We start from the raw sequence: 25,035 nt of genomic DNA, 5'->3' as shown, positions 1-25,035 counted from the left end.
GTGGGTTCTAGTGCCTTAATTAACGCTACCTGAATTAAGACAGAGTTATACCCGTGTCACACGGGCGTTTGGAAGGCCTTCCAACCAATAGTCAGTTGACTCAAAGGTCAAGTTAGAGCTGCTACACGGGCGGTTTCGAAGGCCGCCGAGTCAATAGTCTATCGAATCAACGGAGCACCCTACAACTCTATCGAAATCTCGATGGCCTTTGAGCAACGGAAGCGGAAACAGCGCGAACATGCCCTCTCGTTCACAGTGTGCCCCTACTCACGGTTAGAAAGAACAAATCAAACCAAAATGCTCTAAAAATACTATCTGTAAGTCTTATTAATTATTCAGTAAAGTATTTTTGCCACTTGATATGTGCGAACTGCACATACTCTCGAGAACGACGACGTGCTTGTGTTCGTACACTCTCCCTCTACTCCATGTGCTGCCGGCTGCAGTCATGTCGCCGCTATTTCGCCGTATAAACAAATATAAAAGAAATTATAGTGCTTTTAAGTGGTTTCAATGTTGTTTAACTTTTGGTGACGCGAAAACGAAAATAAAGATCCACATAGCCACACAATTTTGCGAGAAACGCCTGAACCACTCAACGGCCTTTCAAAAGTGCCGTGTAGCTGCGTGATAACTCCTTTGAGTCGATAGAGTTGTGGCATTTCGAAGGCCGTCGACTCGAAGGCTTTCCAAATGTGCCCGTGTGACACAGGTATTATTCAAGGCACTGGAACGCACGACCATTAGGGGGAGTCGAAGCCACGACCTTTGGGGTTACTTAAGGCAAAGTTAATTGAAGCTCAGTTAATATATAGTTAATTAAGGCGCTCGAACCCATGACATTGATGTTAATTATGGCAAAGTTAATTATGGCACTGTTAATTAGGGAGAGTTAATTAAGGGACTCGAACCCGCGACCTTTGGTGGGAGAAAACAAGTAATAGGAAGCAACAACGCATTCGAACGAAAATGTCAAGTAATTTAATGAATGTCTCGTGATCGCGCAGGCTATCGCCTTCATCCTCTTTAGCGTATGCTAAGGTGACAACTCTTGCTGCTTTGGGTGTACTAGGCGTCAACACTTCTTTCTAGAAAACTGAACACAATTCGGCAGCACTGCCCTCGGCTCAGGGCCGCACATGTCCCAATGGCCTCAGCCCATCACTCCATCTTTGAATTGTTCTATGCACTATTCGGCTTCAGCCGACGTACAGGCGTCGACACTTCTTTCTAGAACGCTCAACACATTTTGCCAACGCTATCACTGCACGGCACAGCACGTCCCTTTCGCTGCAGACTGTGATGCTGTCAAGTTGTTCTGTGCACTGTTAGGACGCAGATGTGCAGACATCGACACTTCTTTCTAGAACACTTGCGTGCTACGCTGCAGATCTGCTAGTAATCTAACTGTTCCTTATTGTGGCTGTTTATTACCTGTAGGCAAAATTGAGGTAGTTTACATTAAAACCGGCTATACTAAGACGTACAGGGTGTTTCAGTTCACTTGAGCCAAACTTTAAAAATATGCAAATGGTACGTAGCTGGTCAGAACCAAAGTGATGTTGTTTGCCATCGCTTGTAGATACTCAGATTATTGTTTTCATTCTGCCTAATTAGATAATTAGTCCTAATTAATTATTCACCTTCTCAAATATTATAATTAACGAAAGGTGTCAATGAGAAAATTGTAGAGCAACATGAAAAACTACCGATACAGCTTTCTGTTGCTCAATACGTGCTACATAAAAGTGTTTTTTCGAGCGTAAAAGAAACCCGCGAATACACGCGAAGTGCCTCGAGCGGCCAGTAACGCGGCAATTTTGCGTGTATTCGCGGGCTTCTTTGACGCTCGAACACGCCGTCTTCTGTGAGCGATGCACGGGAGCGGGAGGCTTTGATCCGTCGTCGGCAAGCGGCGTCTGACCACCCCGCGGATATCGCCCGGCGAACTGCTTCACTGCAGAGGGTCCGGAATGCCAAGCGCGCGAAGCTAGCGTCGGAGACGGAGGAAGAGCGAGCCGTTCGGCTCGCAAAACACCGGAAGCGGGACCACAACGTTGGTTAAGCAAATCAAAGGTTAACCATGCAAGTGAAACCAAGATTTAACCAGGCTAAACCAAGCTTTCGCTTTGCATATCCAGGGTTAGCTGAACTAAGAGGCAGCCGTTTTTTTGCGACACGCGTGGCCTTTAACGCTATCGCGTTAAAAAGTATGTCACACACGCACGCACACACGTAACGCAGATACGTCTGAGTATCGTAATGTTCAAGTAATCCTGGAAAGCAACCCCTCTCTGTGAGTGGAGTTCGCAACAGAAGCTACAAATAGAGATTGCGTCACGCACGTGATCATGATTAGACAAGGTTCTTTCGCTGTGCAGAATACAGGCGAAAACATTCGATAAAGTTCGGATGTATGAAGGCGCGTCTTGCGTCGAGCGATAACTTTGTAATACCGGTGTCACACGTGCTCTTCTGATCGCGATCGGGGCCGATCCGGATTGAGGTTGATCCGGATCGAGTGTTGCTACACGGTCATTCGCGATCGCGATCTTACGGGATCCAGATACGCGCGATCGCGATCCGAGAATCGCGATTAGGCCCCTTGATCGCCATCGGAGGCTGACATCTGCGCCCTTGAGCGCAGATATGAAAGGCTAAAAACAAAAGGGCAGATCAATAAAAAAAAAACGTTTAATAACCTTTTTATCAGCAATAGTAAGCTGTAAAACTGAAATATTGTCCAAAGTTAACCATATCTTGCAAATCTGAATTTGTAGCCAAGGCATTATGCAGTTCTGAGAGTTGCCGACGATCAGCAGACGATAATAACTCGATCCGGATCGTTGGACCGTGTATCAGCGACCACTGTTGATCGTGATCAAGAAATCCGATCCGGATTGGCGCCGATCGCGATCACAAGTGTACGTTTGACACCGGTATAACAGTTGTCGGCCGGCCGAAAACGGTCGTCAGAAAAAAAAAAGAAAACAAAAAAGATAAGCAATGTAGGAAATTCATTGGGGACAGTCAATACACGTCTCTGTTCAGCGGGCCACCCGGACCTGTGGACCGAGAGTGCATTGGTTACAGAAAGGGCACATTAAAAAAAGACAAAAAGCTGCGACAGAGGACTGACCGCTAAAAGGTCCTCAACGATTTCCAAAGCAAACTTCTTTAGCTGATGCTGGAGCTGAACCTTCACGGAAGGTCACTAAAGTGTGCAGACGCTCACCCGAAAATCGTTAGGAACATTTGAGACGCCTGTCCACCACCTGACCAGTGGACCGCGCATGCGCTCTACGAAGGTTCGCTGCAAAGATTTACCCGCCGCGATGGATTACTTGCTATGGCGTTGTGCTGCCGAGCGCAAGGTCCAGGGTTCGATTCCCGGACCACAGCGGCAGCATTCCAACTGCGGTGGGTGGTAAAAAAGGCTCGTGTACCGTCACGTTAGAGAACCCCAGCTGGTCGAAATTAATGCGGAGGGAGCCCTTTGTATTCGGCGTCCCTCATAAACGACTGTGCATTTACAGGACCGTTAAACAGTACAACCCCACAACATTTAACTGCAACCTTTCACAATAACGGCCGATGGGCTTTTAATGCGAAAGCGTTGCATGTCCCATGAGGCAGGAAAGCCGGCGTTGTTGTCCGCAACGATTGGTGCCAAAATCAATGTGACGTCTTCAGCGTCTTGTATCACGTGAGTATTAATACAGAAGATAGTGAATGGTATAACAATGTTATACCCCTGTCACACGGGCACTCGAAAGTCTTTTGAGCAAAAAGACTTCTCCCGAAAAAGAGTTTCGCCCGCAGACACACGACAGGGAGCGATCTCTTTTTCAGAAGCGGTCTTTTCTGGAAGAGGAGTTCGCCGATCTCCTTTACGGCCGAAAAGGAGTAGCCTCGAAACCAGTGGGCACCAGCAATTATCATATATTAAAGAAAATAATCGAATGCGTAATTTTCTGTCTTATAGGCTCATCATAAAAAAATAATTTTATGTCTCGCAGAACGTGTAGTAAACCCAGTAACGCTCATTTTCTTCTGTACTCTCGTAAGCAGGTCGAACGAGCTGGGGATGTCATGTGATGACGCTCTTTAAACTACTACAATAAATCTTTATATTAACGTTTCTTATGTTAAATATTTTTGAAAAACGTGTAAAAAATAAGTTTTCACTTTATATTTCGAGATACATAAGTTTTTTTGGCCTATATTGTTTTGAACGCTAGCGCCACGCTTTCGGTAGTGTGTCCAGAAGGAAACACTAAAAGGAGATCGTCGGCGCCGTGTGTCTGCTGCGCAACACCTCTTCATTCAAAAGTCTTTCAGCCTGCTAAAAGACCGCTTGCGTAAAAGAGTTTTTGCGTGCTCGTGTGACAGAGGTATTAATTAGAAGTAATTATGGGTAATTATTGTGAATTAAGGTGGAGCTGAACCTTCACGGAAGATCACTGAAGTGTGCAGACGCTCACCCGAAAATCGTTAGGAACATTGAGACGCCTGTCCACCACCTGACATTGCAGGCGCAAGTTGGAATCAGCTAGCGCAAGACAGGGGTAATTGGAGTTCACAGGGAGAGAGGCATTCGTCCTGCAGGGGACATAAAATATAGGCTGATGATGATTATGATGAAGGTTGATTAGGGCGGGTTAAAAGTAGAGTAAAGCCCGTTTCACATGATGCGATTTTGTCTTCGAATTCGCACGTGCGAATTCGCAGCTGCGGTAAATAGGCCGCCGGACCCTTCGTGCGTGCGTTTTTTCGATGTTCGGCGTGCTGAACTTCTCTGCGAAAAACGCAGATGCGGTGGTAGCCACTGTAGCGCTGGAAACAGACGACCAATAGGAGGCGGCTCGCTCATACGTCATCGCCAGTCAAAATGCTTAACGAGTATGCGAAAAACGCAGCTGCCGTGGATCCATGTGAAACAGGATTGCGAATTTCGCATCTGCGAAAAACGCACTGAAAAATCGCACCATGTGAAACGGGCTTTAGGTGACTTAAGGTGGAGTAAAGTGAATAAAGGTCAGTTAAGGTTGGTACAATTAGAGAAAGGTGGATTAAGGTACCTCTTTGGTTGTGAGGGACACGTGACAATGTATGACGTCACGTATCATGGACGTAACCAATTCATTAGAGAAGTCAAAATGCTTTCGCATTCAAATCACGTAAGGATACTTAAGTGTCTCAATTTTTTTCTGAGTGACTGTAAGCTCCGCGCATGCGCAGTTTGTGGCAACTGGTATCGGCAACGGCGAGATGCTAACGCTAAATGCTAAAACACACTGCGCTCCTGCAAATTCCCTCCATTCCGCACGACTAGCTCGTGCTAGAACTTCACTTCCGAGTGGCGTCGCCACCAGCTAGTCTCTCGTTTTTACGAGGTGTTTTATTTTAGTCATTACCGGAATTTAAAAAAAGAAAAAAAAAACATCACCCCATGACACGTGTAGCACAATTCTGTAGTTTCTTGAGCCAGATTACTCTCCGAGGCAGACAATATTTGCGCAAGATATGAACGTGAATATTTTACTAACAAATCTTTCCTAATTAACTTTTAATCTAATTACTTTACGCAATTTGTTGCAATTCACGAATTGAAGCCGGCGACTCCGAAATTCATATCCACTTCGCACGAATTCTGTGGATGACATGAGTTTTGAGAAATGCATTCCCCAAATTTGGAACGAAATGCATTGGTGTTCCAATAACTTTTGAGCTTCAGTGCATAAAGGGACCTATAGTTAAAAAGAGTAAGTGGAACAGCCGAGCATTTTTACCCCAAGTTTTACTGCAACTATCTCAAAACTGGTGATTGTTTCACAATTCGTTCCCGGTGGATGTGCATTGTGAAATCACTGGTTTCAATTCGTGTAATGCAATAAGTACGCTAAAGTAAACAATTAAAAAGGTCGGTTAGTGAAAGTTTGTTAATATAGTGAATTATGCGTATATATTTCCAGTGTAAGCAATGTCGGCCTCTTCGTGTAACCCAGCTCATCCACGTAGATTTCTGCTACGGGCCACTGGCAAACAAAAAAAAATTCGGTTAACGTTCACAAGAAAACACTGATTGAACATTAATAGTATAACATAATTATTAGAACACCCGGTGTATAGACAACTTGTGTCACCAAGTGTGTGGTCGGTGCTGTCTGGCCTGGCAGACAACTTAATTAGAGAAAGGTGGGTATGGGCTACTAGGTATGGCGGCCATTCTCGACCCATGCTCCGGAATTGGTTTTGTGACACTGTGACAGTACGCGTATCGAAAGCTTAAAATATATTTTGATATGCGTAGTACTTCTCTGTGCACCCACCTCGCAGCCATTTCAAACATTCCGTGTCACTTATTATAGATGTAAGCACTACAGCATATAATCACTACATAACCGTTCGCTAAACAACATTTAAGTTATTCATACAACCGTTCTCTACAAAGCATGTATGGGGAATTAGGATGATGATGATGTGCGGTGTTTAGTGGCTAAATGGCCACCAAAAAGCGTCATGCAGATGGCGACACGGTGTCAATGAATTCTCAGTGAGATTAAAGATAAATCGCGATAGCTACATGAAACACGGTCGTAAAAGGGCTTACAAATTAGTAGCTGTAAAGCGTGCTACTTATATAACAATTATGACAATGAGAGTGAGATGTGCCGTGACTATGATGAATCACGATGAATGAATCGTGCATAACGAATGAATCGCGATATTGGTTTTTTTTTTTCATAGCAAGAATGCTTCAAATTAAGCAGACGTCAACTACACAGTTGAGCGTGCTAATTTTTTTTTTTTCGTCTTGTTTTCTTACGCAGTGGACGCTCCTGCGGCAATCTGAACGACAACTGGCACACCCACAACAACAACGTCGCCCTCTCGTCTTCCGCGAACCAGCGCCCCGCGGCCATACGGGACGAATCTCAGGAGGAAGAGAGCGTCGGAAACGAACCGCGCCCGCCGTTATACAGAAACAAAAGAGAGAATTAAAAAAAAAACGCACACACACAAGGAAGAAATAAAGCGCAGAATCTGCGGGCGCGTGAAGCTTAATCCGCCGCCACCGGCGGCGCCGTCTACACGTAACGACGACTCTCAGTCTTCGGATGGCGCTGGAAAGGAGAAAGGGGGGAAAGGAGACAGTAGTATGTAACATAATTTCCACGGAACAAGGAAGAAATCGTCGCTCTCACCCACGCAGACGTGCACGCACGCGGGCGCTCGCGGTGAGTCTACGTCGCTTAACGTTTCATTTCCCTTATGTCTTTTTTTTTTCTTCAGTGTTTTCCCACAACGGTGTGAGTGCGTGCGTGTGTGTGTGCGGCAGTTGGTCAAGGGCGATGAGATGTGTGTGAGCGCGCGACACTCCGATGGCCGAGGTGGTGGTGGACGGCCTTCCTTCAGCAGTGAACCTTTTCCCCGCCCCCCACACCGCGCGCCTTCCAAGTCGACGTCCCTGGCAACGAAAAAAAAGAGGGGGGATAGCGAAGTGCAGGGAAAAAATGCATACGGTTACGCACGCACAGTATATGCCCGATATCGTCCCACCCACCGCATGGTTGAGCAAAGCCAGGTCGCAGTCACTTCGACGTACTTAGAACGGCGTCCTCGCGCGCGAGCCGCTTCTTCCGACGCACACTCGTGGATCTTGTCAGTGGCCGCGGCGCGCGAATGTATCGCGGAAGAATAACTACTCGCGAACGCAACGTTCTCTTCGTTCTCGTCCGACACACGACTTAAAACGTCGGGGCGTTCCCGAAGTCCAGCAGCACTCTTCCTGACGCGGCCGCCCTGCATGTCCTCCCGAGGCAAGACACCGTATACTTACTTAGCACCCGCACGACGGATCATCTTGGCCCTCCGGCGTCTCCACGCCTTTCCAAGGACGACGCCTAACCGACGACGCGGCTCCCGGACCATTGTCTTCGCGCCTGGTTCCGTAAGCGCGTCGCGACCATTTCATTCAGCGCGCGCGCGTGTTTGTTGTGTGGCGTGACCATTGTCTGTGTAAGGCCAACCGGACCGGCCAGCGCTGCCCGGCTGTCCAGAGTCGCCGTGCCATTAAGCGAGCTCTGTCGTCCAGTGGTGGACGCATCGTCGACGTTGCCGGCGAGCCAAGCGGTCGTCCTGGAAGTCCAGGCTCCGAGAAGACCCGTCCGTGCGCACATCGACGTCAAGACTGTGGTCACGTTGTCTCTAGTCCATACCTGCGTGCACACTGTTATTATCTTGCTGTTGACAAGTGAACCCGGTCTGCTGGTCGACTAAGCGAAGGCAGCCTCGATCCTGGCAAGTCCATTTATGAGATGACTTGTATCCGTACGTCAAAGACAGGGTGAAGTAGTCGTGACACTGTCTTATCTCTGCGTCTGTGAGCGTGCGAAACGGTTGCGCTGTTGCTGTTGACGAGGAAACTAGTCATTTGGTGGAGGATCGAAGCAGTCCTCTGAAAAGTCGAGCTTTGAAAACACTGGTTGGCCCGTGCATCGACGTTCGACGTCAGGTGAAGTAGTCGTCACGCCGTCTCGCTCTCTGCCATCTTTGCGCGCACAACCAATTCCCCCATTGCTGTGGATAAACGAACCCGGCCATCTGGTCGAGGATAGGAAACAGTCTTCCGACAAGTCTATACTTAAAAAATACTTATCTATCCGTACATCGAGGGCCGGGTGCAACAGTCACCACCACCGTCTCTAGCCCTTGTCAACGTGCACGCAAAGGCTTGTCCACAGGCCATCGACAAGAACCAAAGCGAATCCTGGTAAACGCCATAGATAAGACCAGTTGCATCGTGTCCATCTCGCCCGGACGCGGGTGCCGCCACCATGGGTCAAGTCTGGAGCAACCTGTGGGACGTGCAGCTGCCGTTCAACTGCTACGAGACGGCGCACACTTGGACGCCCATGTGCCACCGGGCGTGGATCGACCTCTTCAAGGATGTGATGGCGTCGACGTTCCCGCTGCACCTAATCTTATACTCGGTATGCCCCTATACTGCTACCTCTATCCTTCACAAACGCTTCGCTCTTCTATTCATAGTACATGTACGCTGGCTATTTGCGTACTTGCGTTTAGAGAGATCGAGAGAGGTTTGGCTGGAGTTCGATCACGAAGCCGCGTCTCTATTGGTCCAGTCACTTACTCGGCTGACAGGAAATTTTGACAGCAACTTAAAACAGCCCGTTTCTCTCTCTTGTTGACTCAAGAGAGAGGCCTGCAGGACAACCTCTCTATGGTAAACTGGTGGTTCGCTCGTCTATGTCTCTCTACGTGTGCTGGGTGCAGGCAGACTTAATACCCGGAGAGAGATATTTGGCTCGGGTCTGATCAGGAAGCCGCGTCGTGATTGGTCCGCGAACCTTGTCATCCAAGTGGTCGTAGTCTTGGCATAGACTTGGACGACACGCTTCTATAGTTGATAGAAGAGAGAGATCTGGGACAGAGGTCTCCATGGTAACTGGCACGGACTCGGAGGCTTGGAAGATCGCCCTCGTTTCCAAGCGTTTTGAGTACACTGCCAACGTGATCAAAGTTGCACGTTGCGGCTGCAGTCTTGTGCGTGGTTCATTCAGGTATGCGATGACACCATCAGCCCCAGTCGAAGCGGACGTGGCGGCTCCGATTCTCTTTACACGAAAGAGTTGTCATGACCGCGGCTTTAGCAGGTAAATCTGGAATGCATGCTCTAGCACCAAGTTCACGGCAAGCTGCTCACTTTTCGCGTGGCCGCCCGCGTATGCTCTCATAGCGCAAACATTGGGTTTGAGCAGTCAAGTTTTTAGGTAAGAGCAAGTCAAAATTGTTACTTCGAAGATATTCAACTGGCCCATCTTCAACCTGAACCTCCTACGATATGTTTTCACGAATTTGTTGCCATGCTCACTGAACTATATGTATACGTGCAAAATTTGTTTCCGACTTTGCCTTTTTTTTTTGTTCTCTTCTTTATCGCTAATGACATTTTCGGATTCTATACCTGAATGGAGTAGTACGCCGGTGCTGACTTCCGTCAGCGCTTATTGTGCAATTCTTTAAAAAAAAACTCTTCATGATGCAATCACGCTATTGTTCTTTTGTAACTCTCTCTATTCTCTCTGATGCGTATCTTTTCATGGTAACTTGCGCAATGACGTCACCTTAAATCGGCGACTGGCGTTACTTCGGACTTTTCTCCGTTTCGTATATAGTGCAGAACTTGGCACTACGAAACGTGCTACATAATTCATCGGCTTCGCATGTTTACGTTTCCCGAAACCCTCCCTTTGTAGCAGTTCGGGACGACACGAACTGGTATCTACCTGGGAACTGAGAAATCACTTCGCTCGCCAGTCACTGCATCTAATTTAATGATATGCGCTGTATTTCAAAAAGAAAGAAAGACGAATGAGAAATTAAGGGTTGGAAAAAACATGTCTCATTTAGGCAATCAATTGTATTACAAAAATTGATAAAATAGCTAAATTAAAAAAAATACATGGGAAGCATATTTAGCGTCAGCAGATAAAGGCAGAAGAGAGACAGCACCACAATGCGTCTCCCTTCTGTCCTTGTTCGCTGGTGCAAAAATATGCTTTCCAAGTTAGTTTACCAACAGGCCCAACAAATGGCAATGCTAAAGAAAAGAAGCTTAAAGCATCAAGCTTATACCACCATCTTTCACGAATGAAAAAAAAATTATATTTCTGTAAGTTTCCCCGATTGAGAAACCGAAGGTGGACGAAGCTGAAGCAATATACACTGCCCTCAAATACATAATGCTGATTTGTGAACAGGATTTTGGCGACACACACATAAGCACTGTAACGATTCTACAGAAGCTGCAAACTGATGCAACACATTTGTCCACTTGAGGTATGCTTTAACATACGCTGTTTTCAGAATCACAATGTAGTTCTTTCTGATGCAGAGTTACGGATTTGTTACCATTCTCTTTTCTGAAACTTTTTTTTAAATTTAAACTTGCCGATTTTGACATTTTTTTTTCGCAAAAGCTATGAGGGGGCCACAAATCAAAATCAGTGTTTCCAACTGTCGGTAGAACTCTGCGTTCTCTCTCAAATGCAGCACCTATCATTCAGATAGGTTCAGCGGTTCCGAAACGACATCATTTCAGTGTTTCCCGTGTACTTGAATTATGGAAATCGGAGCTGCCTTGAGCTACATATTGTTCTTATTATCGTCTAATCTTTCACTCAGCGAGTACCTTCAAAGTTATATCAGATAGGCATGGCGTCATCAATGTGCATTCCATTTCAACATTTATGTTGACTTTCTTGTGATTTCCTGGTGACTTGCCATGCTTTCAATACTTTTTCTGTTGAAAAGGTATCGACTTTCAACTAAACTTCTGTAAGGATTATAGTTCCATTAAAAGCGAAGGCCTGACTACTGAATATAATAGCAGCACCGGAAATAAACTTATGATCACAAGCACAATAACGCCATTAACCTCGGGCATGCGTGGCGCTGACCTACTTAAGCAAAGTGCCGCCATAGTTTTTCCGCGCTACAGCTTTCCCTCATTTCTCCGGTGTACACAAACGCACGCGTGCTTTTCTTTTCTTTTCTTTTTTTTTTACCTTCACCAACGCTCGATACAGGCTTTATCGACCGATATGCCCAAGCTCGCCCAACCGCATCTCCATCGCTATCTCTCAGATCTCCGCGTCGCCCGCTTCAAGGCGAGAGCCCGGTTCATTGCCAACAACCGTGAACCTCTCTCGATCGACCTATTTTCGCCGCAGTGTAATGGTTTATCTATCCAGGCCATCAGCCTGAAGATCGTGTGGCCCTCGCGTAACTGCGCGGTTATCTCATATCATCTGGATTGCGTGTGTGTGTGTGTACAGATGAGCGCCCTGACTCGGTCCAAGGGCGAGCCCCTGGAGAAGCTGATACTGAGCTACGTGATCGGAAACAGCCTGCGTTCCTCACTCAGCATCGCCTACTGCTTCTTCTTCCTCTGCGCGTTCGCCTGCATCTCAAGGTGAGAAACGCACACGTGAAGCCAACCGGCAATGAAGCCGAAGAAAGCATGGGTGCACCTATAACTGTCTGGTGTCTACACCTACAAAAATGGTTACAGAAATTGTGTTGCGCTTCTATAGAACTTCTATTGCCCCTGTATACTTTCTGTTGAAATACAGTGGAATGTCGTGTATGATTTCTTGTAAGAAAGTACACTCTCTGAACGAGCCTTCAACAGCGATCCCACGGACAATTTCGTTCTGTGTGACAATTGTCACACATTCTGTGTGACCATTCCGTAGTGTACGTGTTTGAGGCGCCAGCGTGTTATGTATTCCGCAGATTAGGCTTACGTGCAAGTTTGGATGTTTGAAGGCTGGTTCCTTGTTATTCCTACCACTTAAATTTATGTGCAAGTTCGAATGTCACTTACATTTGAGAACAATTGTGTGGGATCCTACCAACGTGCTCTGAATTGCACCGAAGTGCACCGATAGTGCACCGAATAACTGCACCGTAATAACACTACTCGTGCGTTCGCGTGAATTTATTGTGTTGTAGTTCGCGCAGTATTTGTGACGTTGGAATAGCCGGCACGAAAGTGGCCTACCTTCCCATTTCGCTTTACTTTAGTTCAAAAGAAAGACACCTGTTCCATAGCAGAAGGAGCGCGTCAGTCCAGGGTTCTAACCACGTGGTCTCCCTTCGCCGAAACACGATCCTGCTAAGCTTAAGAGAAAGCTTTAGCGCGGTAGTAACTCTGATTTCTCTGTGAGAAGCACGTTCCATTGATCGAAGCTCAGCTGTTTTCTATACTTTAACGTTTCGTCTGATTTCCCCGTAAGGAGGCCCAGAAATCTCCGGAGACCCTGACGACTAGGCCCTTGGCCTGGGCTCGGTCAAATCCTTACAACACGTACCAATCCATATCTACGCACCTCGAACGAAAACTACACGTCACCGCTGTTTAATTTACATAATACGTTTTATTCTACGCACGCGCAAGCGCGTGCTATATAGTCGGAAGACTGAGCAGTCTTTCAAAGGCGCGCGTCTTTGCTGCGGCAACCTGCCAAGATAGCAAAAAAAAAAAATAGTTCAGAAAAAAAAAAAACGTTTCCGCCTCTACACGAACGGGCAAATAGTATCGTGTTGCGTTCTCTATAAATGAGGTCTGTCCAGATCTCGCGATAACAGGGCGTCTACATGCAAGCGATCGGACATCGCGATTTTGCGAATACCGTTACAAGTGAACTGCTCTGCAATTTAGTCTATACGCACATAACGCTCGCGGGTGGCCCTGACCGAGTTGCAATGTTGCCAGTTCACGAGATTATAATGCGTGGATTGGAAGTAATCGACAAAAGAAGGCCTTCTTGTTAAGATGGAGCACGATACAAGACCGCTATAGTGCAGCACGTCTTACGGTTTAGCAGCGACAGCTCTATACCACCAACGACTATATTACGGAAGCGTTTAGCTAGGTGTCGCCATCTTGGGCTGTTAACGCTGCTGTTTCCTTTCTCTAACAACGAAATGCACATTACTACAACCGATTTGCAAGCGTGAACATGAGTTGTATAAACGCGTCCAACGTTTCATGACCATGTTACGTGACTTCTCATAAAACTTAAAAATTGCTTGTGTAACAGCCCAAGATGGCGGCGCTCATGAATCGAATATAAAACCGTCTATAGATAGACAGTTTGCCCTGACGTCATCACGGCAGCCATCATGGAGCACTAGAATGCCGAGAAGTTGCGTATTATAAACAAAAAAAAGAAGAAAAACGTGACAGCACGACAAAACTAAAGTCGCCTCTTGCGCCGACTGACAAATCGTAATAGTGATAATCCGGCAAAAAACGAGTCCCTGTCAGAAAAGCAAAACGGTGCAATGACGTCATCGTGGCCGCCATTTTCTTTTCTGTACTAGCACGGTGAGATACTGCTTCCGTGACGTGACGTGGTAGCTGTCTCTAGGAGATAGGTATTAGATATCAGATCATATATATATATATATATATATATATATATATTGTTACGCGAACGAAGGATTGAGTACTGGAGACTATTTACAAAATATATTTACACAGGATAGCTGCAGCGCTGGCCAGTTCAGCCGACAGCTCGAGAGCCAAACGCAATTCGTCTTCTTCGTCTGGGCGCCCGCGCGCATCGTCCATAAGAAACACGCAATATGCATGTATCATTATCCCCGGCGGCAGAAGCACCGTCCCGGTGCATCTAAATGTCAGAGGGTACAGGAGGGTAATATGGTTTTAGGCGTGCGACATGCACAACGTCAGTGGAAGTCGGGGCAGATGGGGCACTGGTACTGACTGGGGCGATTTCATACGTAACTGGAGTCACGGCACGCAGCACTCGATATGGGCCTGTGTACCGAGACAGGAGTTTTTCAGACAGGCCAACGTGACGAGTCGGTGACCACAGGAGTACCAGAGATCCAGGCGAAAAGTGAACGTCTCTGTGATGTCGATCGTACAAACGCCGCTGGTTCGCTTGGGAGGTCAGGAGGCGAGCGCGGGCAATTTCGCGAGCTTGGGCAGCCCTGGTGATGGCGTCAAGTGCATATTCGCTGGTCTCTGCTGCGGCGGTTGGAAGGGATGTGTCCAGTGGCAATGTGGGTTCTCGGCCAAACAACAGAAAGAACGGGGAATAGCCGGCAGTGTCGTGGCGCGAAGAGTTATATGCAAATGTGGCATACGGTAGGACGAGGTCCCAATCAGTATGGTCAGACGAGACATACTTTGCAAGCATGTCTGTCAGGGTTCGATTGAGACGCTCCGTGAGACCATTGGTCTGTGGATGGTAAGACGTAGTCAGCTTGTGCCTGGTTGAGCAGGACTGCAGTATGTCGGCGATGACTTTTGAAAGGAATGTCCGACCAATGGCAGTGAGCAGTTGGTGTGGAGCTCCATGCTGCAGAATCACGTCGCGTAAAAGAAAATCGGCGACATCTGTGGCACAGCTTGTTGGAAGCGCTCTGGTGATGGCGTAGCGCGTGGCGTAATCTGTCGCCACAGCGACCCACTTGTTGCCAGACGTTGATAGAGGGAAAGGGCCAAGTAAGTCCAAGCCAACGCGAAAGAACGGCTCCAAAGGAATGTCGAGCGGTTGAAGGCACCCGGCAGGGAGCGTCGATGGTGTTTTCCGCCGCTGGCAGAATCTTGACCGGAGAATATGCCAGGATCGCGGGGAGTGGCAACCGTGACGTACGTTGTGGTTGGAGTCGGAGTAGTAGGAGCAGACGAGGTCTCGTCAGCGGGAGCCGCGAGAGGTACTGGGATCGATACCCAGCACCTCCACCAAAATGTTACGCGAACGAAGGATTGAGTACTGGAGACTATTTACAAAATATATTTACACAGGATAGCTGCAGCGCTGGCCAGTTCAGCCGACAGCTCGAGAGCCAAACGCAATTCGTCTTCTTCGTCTGGGCGCCCGCGCGCATCGTCCATAAGAAACACGCAATATGCATGTATCAATATATATATATATATATATATATATATATATATATATATACGAGATCTCTAGTAGAGCTCGGCACTGACATGGCAGATGCTTTTGTGCGCTAATGAACGTCGCCTTCGAATTCCGGAAAGCAATTTCCGATAACGTCGCCAGGCTATACGCAACGGTGGGACGAGCTTAGTTTCGTCCCGTCATGCACTGCGCGAACAAAGCAATGCGCGAAGAAAGCCTTACGCTCAGCGGCGCCACCTCATCCCCCATTGGCTGCGCCGTCACGTGCCCAATGACGCACGCACTAGGCACACCTTTAGTCAACCAGAACTGTGGGTCGCCGTGGCGTCGGGGAAAATTTACTAAATTTCATTTGCAAAGCCATTGATTTCATTTGTTTACAGGCACCTCCCTCAGAAATTTCGCGTCAAGCCGAGCATCTTTTGATGTGTTTTTCGCGTAATGAGACATATAATGCTTTCGCGTTAAGTATGGTAGGCTATAATAGGCAGGTCTGACTAAAATCGTAGCATGGTCAACGACACCATGCGAACTAGCGGTAGTTTAGGGTTGTCTGGAAAACGTAGCACCCGGAAGTCACACCACGAAATAGACTATCTCGCATAGCCTCCGTCGTTGTTCCAATTAGCGGAGCAGAGATTGCGTAAAATGTTTCCTCAATCTCGCAACTGTCGCACACAGGAGGCAATAGCGATAAACAATACTGGTGAGAGCCTGACACCTTAAACTTAACATATGCGGTTACCACAAAGCTTGTTTCTTATTAGCAATCGGCTGACTGAGATTTAGTTGATAATCGATGTAGTTGCTCGTGATCAGCGCAAGGGTGACACTTCGCTGCGCACCAACGGCATTTGCTCCCGCGAGCATGCACGTGAGGCTGCCGCGGCGGGCTTCAAAAAACTTGGTGTGGTTTAGCTTTGGTTAACCCTAGTTGATAGCGAAAGCTTCACTGCCCTGGCTAGACCCATTGTCGAGCTGTGGCCGAGGTGTGGTTTCGCATTGATATACAGACATGTTTGCAATGAATACAGTGTTTATTCATAATTTTTTATGCCTATGAAGACACTGCGGTGATCAGTAAAGTAGTGAGACTTGGTTGCAACTCGCAGCCGGGCCCAACTCTACTCGAGCAACGGCGGCAATGTCTCCTTTCAGGGCTCCGTAAAGGCCTAAATATAGTCCGACGCAGCGTGAACGTCGGACTATATGTCACGCACACTTTATGTCACGTTGGCGAGAACAACAGCGGCTATAGTTCGACCAATGGTTCGACGTACGGGCGCCGCCATAGTAACCGGACGCGCGGCCAATGCGCTCCGATGAGCCCGCGGCGTCTGATGACGCTCGCCCGCGTGCCGATAACGTCGGTCTATAAACGCGCCTTAATGCTCTCGTGTGGTTTGACCTGTAGCTCTCAAGATGAAAAGTGTCGAGTCACCGACGGCTGCCCGAGGTAGCGTAATGAAGCTTTCGCTTCATTAAAAAAATTCTCTGATGAGGCGGTGACCTCATACAATGACTTGAAAAATCTATATAAAGACGCCAGGCGTGTCTATCTACTGCCGGATGACAATCTCACGAGGGCGCAGGCCATGATCCTTCACCGTATGCAAACAGACTCCTTCACCAGCCCACATGGACTAGCTATTTTTACGACCGGAGAATTCGATCCAATTGCCAAAATTGTAGTTCAGGTGAATTGGCTACCCAAGATCACATCCTGTGCGGAGGCGAAAGTTTCCGCCCCCTCCCCCCAAATTACTCCTGCCAGCTCCCTCAAAACTGACCTGGGAAGAGTTCGTCAGAGTCCCGAACTGGAGAAGCAGCTAGCTATCGCTGCCTGGGCCGAAAGGGTCTCTTGCAGAGTGGAGCTACCCTAAGGCCCAGTCACAGAAATTATTTTCTGTTAATAAATGTTGTCACCACCACAATGAGCCATTGCACCGCGTGAAGGTGGATGACCAGCGAAGCTGTTTAGTGCACTACACAGAGGTGACACAGAGTTCTGCGCAAAGGTACGAACACATTCATTGTCCCGATCGGTGGTCATCGTGACGATAAGTATACGCGCACACATTCGCGTATCACCTCTGTTATTAAATCTGTCCGTCGCGTAAGACGGGCACCGCCCCCCTTAAGTTCATACCCCCGTAAACGCGGCCTCCCCATTACGACGACAGAAGAGAAGGGATATTTTATGCTGGAATGATGAGCGGCAACGTATGGAGCCAGCTGTGGAAGACGACGACGACGACGACAATGCACGGAGCAGCGACACTAGCGCGTTCGCATGGTTGCGCCGAGGGGCCCCAACCCTTTCCCCTGGGTCGGCCTTATCAGGAACACACCACGTCACGCACCACGTCATACATTCACGGAGACACATACTTTTAGACACAGATGGCCGTTAAACCGAGCTCCGACGCGAGCAGCGATATGCGTTTGCTTGTGTTGTTGGCTGTTTGACTCTCCTTTTTAGGGGAGACTTTTTCCGCCTAGCCATAGGCGGAAAAATCCAATCCTAGCCATCGAGAGCTTCGCTGTAAAAAAGCTCGAACCGAAAATCATCGAAAATCTAATTAATTGATCTGAAATAATGCATTAGCAGCCGCGTATCACAATTTGTTTGTTTCTTGATTAATTTTTTTTTCATTCAACACTGAGCCTAAATAAAGAACAGTTCCGAACAATTGTGGTCAAAAACATCGACCTATATTTCGAAGTGCGAAGGCAGCCACTGCAAAGAGAGTAAAACTCAACAAGTTATGCCTGAATGCCAATAAGACAAAATATACATGCTATTTGCTCCTGTGAACAAGACACGAAATTTCAGCGTGAGCATTTCCTACCAAATGCATATATTAGAACAGGTCACGACTAAAAAATTCCTGGGAGTACGGTTTCAGGAAGACTTATCTTGGAACGAACGCGTAACAAAGTTAACGGCCGAATTAAGTAGAAGCATTGGATGTATGTACAAATTAAATTAATTAATTAATACCGCTGTGGCGAAAAAACAGGTTCTACTATACTCTCTTCTACTCTCGACTTTCTTATTGTGCGCTTGTGTGAGGAACAGCGACATTGGCCAATTATACTAAACTCGTTACCTTGCAAAAAAAGGGAGCTGAAAATTTTTGAAAACGATTATGGCCCCGAGGCTTACGTGAGCTGCCGACAAGACCACTTTTTCTAAAGCATCATATGTTAAAAGCCAATCAGGTATACTATTTTAAATTGTTTCAGTATATAAAAAGCAATAGGCTTCCTTGCTTCCAAGATTTTCAGGGTTCTCCTTATCATTTCCGCACCCACGTTAGACAGACACCAAGGATTAGAATTATTTTTGGAAGTCAACACACTACATATCAGGTGTCTACTTTCAAAATAGCATCGACTGCTTCTTAGACATAGACAGCACAACCTCTTAAAAAAAAGAGTTCAAAATGGCTTCGACAGAAAATAACATTGAATTTTCTTGAATCTTTTTTAAATGCACTTATGTTTTCTTTTGAAATGTCTAACACGAAATCATTACGTGACACTATACTTACATATATCTTCCTTATATCCTGCGTGCTTCATGTATATTGTTTTTCCGTTGAATCACTGTGTGATGAGCAACTACAACTTGTAAAATGACTAACTATAACTGATGCAAAACTATGTGTGCCTGTAAATCAGGTCGCCTTATTGTGCACATTTCATCATTTTCATGCTTATGGAACAAGTAGAAACTTTCAACAAAATATTTATTCTTTTTAAGCATTTTTTTTCTGCTGTGTTAAAATGTGTTCATATATGTGTTGATGTTTCTTTTTCTCAAAGTGTACGTGCTGGCCTGCGTTCCGCATTGTAACTGGAGCAAAAAAGGCTTTGTCAGGCGACTAAGCCTCTTGCTTTTGCTCCTGTTTCTACACCTGTACAGAAAGAAACAAATAAATGAAATGAACGAAAAGTATTTCTAGCCTCCACAGCATTGCACATGATGTCTGAAGGAATTTCAAACAAGCTCCACCCACAAAAACCGCAGTACAGGTGCCCTTCACCTTTGAAAGATAGAGACCCGCGCCAACTGGAGTCCACTCACAGATTAATGACAAATAGCTGGCTGCTATTGCAGATGCTAGGCTATTTGGAAAATCAAAGGCTACTTGTCGCAAGCTAAAATGTTAACTTTGGCTACGCACTCATATCAGGAGCAACCACAAAATCTGCCCTAGACGCTCAGGTGTCATCCTGAAACCAGCGATTTAAAACACCGATCTGTACGGAGAAACCAGCTTTTTTTTTTTAAGGGGCACAAGCAACGTCAGGTAAATAAGCAACTTCATTAACGAGATCGCGTTATGGGCCCCGTGTCGCCGAAAATCCGGTGTCGGCGCTCGGCGTCGGCGTACCGTGAGCGAAACTTCCCGTATATATATTTAACTCTTTAACTGGTAGCTCACTAACATTGTTGAGCTGACAAAAGCATCTGCAAAAACTAGACAAATCCAAATATTAGTCTGTGCCTTTCAATATATTTTTATTAATGTACCCGCTCAACAGTGGTATACACTAAAAATGTCGAGCGGGAGCAGATGTATTGTTCACAAAACCTGAAGGCTTGATCGTTTTCTTCTTAGCGCACGTGCACGGGGAGCCATATTCTCGCCAATGCGATTTTAACGCGATAGCGTTTAGGGCCCCGTGTCGCAGAAAATCCGGCGTCGGCAACCGGCGTGTGATCGCGGGTGGCCGAGAAAATCATCCAACCACATCGACCGCGCGGGCCCTCCACGTGGTGCAAGGTTTTGGTGAACAAAAATTGAATTTCTCACAGTGAAATCCGTCTGAAAAATGGTAAAGTACGACTTTACCATTCGGCGTCTGATTCGGCAACGCGGTGAAACGCGGTGTCGGCATTGGAACGCGGTGTCGGTGTTGCAAGCTGCGCTAAGGAACGCGCAGTGACGGCCGTATAAGTCCGAGACGCGCGAAAAGACATTACCATCATCATGAGTAATAAGATGAAAAGTACGCGCGCACTTACTGAAAATGCTGGGCTACGATCGCCCAGCTTCGCTGTTTCAAGCCTTGCGCGACCGAGGGCCAGGTCAAGCGATTTTATATATATATATATATATATATATATATATAGGAAACTCTGTGGCTCTTTAATGAACTTTCTTTCAAAGAGAGCGCGCGCCACTGACACACCCTGTATAATCTCTCCGCGGCGCGAGTACAGAGTACGCTGTAGCGCGAGTGTATAAGGTTCGTAATGATGCATCACGTGACCCACACGCAGCGCGTACCTGGGCCACTTCTCGCCGGGCCAGGTCCTGTTCTCGTGCCTGGCGGCGGTCTATCTGGGCTTCAAACTCGAGGAACCGAGACGGTAAGTATTGGTCTATACTCTCGGCGGCTCAGCGTTTATCGACAGTCCTAAACACATTTTTGGGAGAAAAAAAAAATACCGGCAAAACGAACATTGGGTTGATACTGTTTGGAAGCGGTTAAACTTTCGCCTTGTACGACAAGGGACGGCGCTGCAAATTTCAGTAACGAACGTGTCCCTTCAGCCACCATATAGCGGGAATTGCAGAGAAAGCTGTACTTTTTGTTCAGCATTAACACGTGTGCAGTCCTAAGACGCGACGTGCAAGGAGTGTTATAAAAAGATTGCTGCTCCAGAATTTTGGAGCGTAACATTTTTTCGTCGTCAGCTGGATGATGTGCGCGCTCGTCTTTATATATATATATATATATATATATATATATATATATATATATATATATATATACAGGGTGTCCCAGCTATCACGCAGCACGATTTAAAAAAAGAGGAAAGGCGTTACGCGAAGCAAACCTAGTGCGTATTGTTTCCAGTACAGTGGAGTAGCCGCCAATAATTTTTTCGTTGCTGAGATGTCATTAGCTAATAGTAATTAATTAGCTAACTCGAGAAGTACTGTCCTAATTGTTAAAGTGTCAATGAGAAAGTTGTAGAGCAACATGAAAAACTCCCGATACAGCTTTCTGTTGCTCAATACGTGCTACATAAAAGTGTTTTTCCGAACATGAAAGAAGCCTGCGAATACACGCAGAGTGCCTCGAGCGGCCAGTCGTGCGGCAATTCTGCGTGTATTCGCGGGCTTCTTTCACACTCGGAAAAACACATTTATGTAGCACGTATTGAGCAACAGAAAGCTGTACCGGGAGTTCTTCATGTTGCTCTACAACTTTCTCATTGACACTTTGATAATTAGGACAGTACTTCTCGAGTTAGATAATTAATTACTATTAATTAAATCTCAGTAACGAAAAAATTACTGGCGGCTACTCCACTGTACTGGAAACAATACGCACCAGGTTGGCTTCAGCGTAACGCCGTCCCTCTTTTTTTAAATCGTTCTGCGTGATAGCTGGGACACCCTGTATATATATAAGTGAACTGTTGCTATGCGACGCGCCTAGCTCGCGTCAGGCGTCTCAAGCACTGGCTTGCGCTAGTTCAATCCGCCATTTCATCCGCATGCGTCTGTGGTCTAGTGGTTAGAGCATCGATCTCCTGTGATGGGGCCAGGGTTCGAAGCCAAACATTGAATGTTTTAATGCGTGAGCAGTACGAGTATGTATCTTGGCGGATCGTCCTTTTTTTTTAAGACCTACATATACATAGAGACCACCGACAGTTTCACTTCGCCCCTCGAAGACGCGGGATGTGTGTCGAGCGAGTTCCTGAACAACACTTTTCAATGCGGTGCACGCGGTTTAAATCATGAATCCGGAACCTCAAAGAGGGGCGTGGTAATGCCAACACATTTCTCTCATATTTACCGCTAAATCACCACTGAATTTTTAAGTTATTCAATACGATGTGCCAACTAGTGACATCCATGGTGTCTCAAGTTGGCCCATAAACGGCCGGAAACATGCAAGCCGCACGGAGGCAGGAATAAAATAGGCACATTTATAGCATTGTATCGACCGCTGCACGAGAGCTTCTTTGCACGATTCCAATATGCGAGTTGAATCTGCATAATTATTATGGATTGCAATAGCTTTGAATGTTGATTCCTCCAATTGTTATTTCGCTATTGTGCATTATGTGATCGCCAGTGTTTTTTGTATCGCAACTGCCACTGAAAAATGCTTACGTACTGTGATCAACGACAGCACGGCACCCTTAAGCACTTATGATGGGACTCGGTAAGGGTCCATATACATGTGCGTGCGCACGTGTTCTACTATTAAGTACTCGACTCTGTTTACCCTGTGATCTCACCCAAAACCTTCGGGTTAGAGACAGTCTGTATAAAGACTGTCTCTCGAGACAGAACACATACACATATGTAAAACACTTTCCGGGACACATAATTTTTAAGCGGTCCCTTCCTAATGGTGCTATCAGCACTTATAAACAATTCAAGTGGCAGTTGGCAATACAAAAACGTCGATTATCACATAAGATACTATGATAACAGTATATATATATATATATATATATATATATATATATATATATATATATATATCTGGAGTAAGGACACTCAAAGATACTATTTGCGCAAGCGAAAAATGTGGACACACGTAATTAGGATAACATTATTTGTTTCATGATAGCCGCGACATCATGCATCTTTAGGACATTTGCCGTCTCCTACACAAGATAGTCGACCTCACGCTCACAGATCGGTCATCTGGTGTGAGACGCGTGAGGTCGCACCACTCAAGACTTCAATATCACGAGTCGCCCGCAAACACGTTAAGATCAAGTGAGGAATAACAATAAATTGGCAGCTCTATAGCTTGTGCGATTTCCACACCTCGAGTTGCGGTTTTAGCGTTACGTGCGCCACCTTGTGTGGGCCAAACTCGTACACTTCTAGCCAAACTACGCGTGTGGGCGAAGCGCACTTCGATATGCGACCAATTTCATCAAAACTATAGTTCGGTAAGTTAATGCAGAGCCGAACGATTTTCGGGCGTTCTCGCGCGTTTATGTATATAGGAGGTCCTAGGGTGCCTCGATGTCCGCCTCGCTGGCATCGAGGCACCCTATATAGGATGATGATGATGATGATGATTTATTGGCATCCCCTTTGAAACGGGGTGGCGACAAATAGTCACCTAGCCTGCTTGATTTAATCAGGTATACTACACATGTTCTTTATCTCGCATTTTTGTATACCTTTTTCAAAAATTTAGCTTGTACCGCTGCCTATGATTTTAAGAGATCAGGTCGTATCGATCTTTTCCCTGCTTTTTTTCCACCAGTACTCTAATCGTCTCTTGCTGATCTCTACGGCTGATCTGTTTATGTTTCCTTCCACTTTAAACCCAAGCGCTTCTGGGAGTTGCGCGTTACCTACGGTTCTCGCTGGGTGGATCCCGTCGCATTCCATTAGGATGTGCTGAGTGGTCTCTGGATCTTTACTGCAGCATACAGGAGCTCCCAGAGTAGAGCGCCCTCTTTACCCAAGAAACAGCACCGTGTTGGTTGTTGATACGGCATAGCTTTAAATTATAGAGACGCAACGGGCGGTCGCGCGTCGCTACGTACCGTCGCCCCAATCATATTTTGGTGCACTTTTGGGGTAGCTCTAGGCCCTTTTTGAGTTCCACCATTTATATAGTGGTATTTAAACAGACACACCTTTCATTTTAAATAAATAAAGGCCGTTATTATCGTATTTGTTCCGAACGCATTATTCTCAGTGCACACCGTCTCCTCGTTGTAATTCATGTGTTCGACTGTTCCTCTGCAGCGTCCAGGCGCTGCTGGTGTCCATGCTCAGACTGGTGAGTTCAGTTTCTGACACCTTCGACCTCCTCGTACGACACCGTATACCATAAGTGTACACAACGTCACAATGACGTAAACACCCCCTAGCTCACATAGCGAGCAGAACGAGGGAAACCGAGGGGCTCCCTTTTTTTTTTTTTTTTTTTTTGGGGGGGGGGGGGGGGCGTGTGGGGTTACGACCACACGCTGAAGGTACAACGAAGCCATAGAAAGGATAGGGACATTTTTAATTAATTAATTTAAACAAATTCAAATAATTAGTTTAAAGTGTAGAAACAATAAGGCAAAAGGAAAATGAAACTGGGCGACACGAGAGTTTGTCGCAGGTAGAATTAGGAGCCGAACCCACAGCTTCCGCATTGCGCATGCGATGCTTTATCAATTATATAAGCTACCTCAGCGGCCATCCTCCCCTGTGCCGTCTTGATTATTTTGGTGCGTGTACAAGATTAGCCCTGATTATAGCTTAAGTTTAAGCTGCGAAAGAGAAAAGATAAACATCTTATTTACAACAGCAAAATAAGACAAAATACACCACTTAGTGTTCCATTTGACAAATTTTCCCTTCTTTTCTCTTCCGCGTCTGGGGAAATGCGAAACTATCGCACGTAGAAGCTACGCCGATTCAGCATCTGTTCAAAGAAACAAAAAAAGCATACTAAAAAAAAAAAAAGAAAACGCCGTCGAGCGTTGTCGGACTACTTGGTGAAGTAACACGCGAGTAGCTAGAAGCTCCGCCTGTCTTCG

At 46.4% G+C, this 25,035-nt stretch overlaps 1 protein-coding gene and 1 long non-coding RNA gene across 3 annotated transcripts in view; one reads left to right on the top strand and one right to left on the bottom strand.

Moving 5' to 3' along the window:
- Window positions 1-25,035, bottom strand: part of LOC125946667 (uncharacterized) — a 69,456-nt gene that overhangs the window by 9,446 nt on the left and 34,975 nt on the right. The gene's annotated exons all lie outside the window — the stretch shown is intronic.
- Window positions 6,128-25,035, top strand: part of LOC119457856 (transmembrane protein 135) — a 51,530-nt gene continuing 32,622 nt past the window's right edge. The window contains exons 1-4 of one of the 2 annotated variants that reach the window (XM_049670496.1): window positions 6,128-8,996; window positions 11,865-12,001; window positions 20,788-20,877; window positions 24,251-24,284. In XM_049670496.1, coding sequence (XP_049526453.1) covers window positions 8,841-8,996; window positions 11,865-12,001; window positions 20,788-20,877; window positions 24,251-24,284 — 417 coding nt within the window. In that variant the 5' untranslated portion in view covers window positions 6,128-8,840. The remainder of the gene's footprint in view (window positions 8,997-11,864; window positions 12,002-20,787; window positions 20,878-24,250; window positions 24,285-25,035) is intronic. The other variant, XM_037719609.2, reaches the window with a different exon arrangement.

This window comes from Dermacentor silvarum, chromosome 7, assembly GCF_013339745.2.
Source record: "Dermacentor silvarum isolate Dsil-2018 chromosome 7, BIME_Dsil_1.4, whole genome shotgun sequence".
NCBI lineage: Eukaryota > Metazoa > Arthropoda > Arachnida > Ixodida > Ixodidae > Dermacentor > Dermacentor silvarum.
This window is presented reverse-complemented; position numbering and strand designations above follow the sequence as displayed.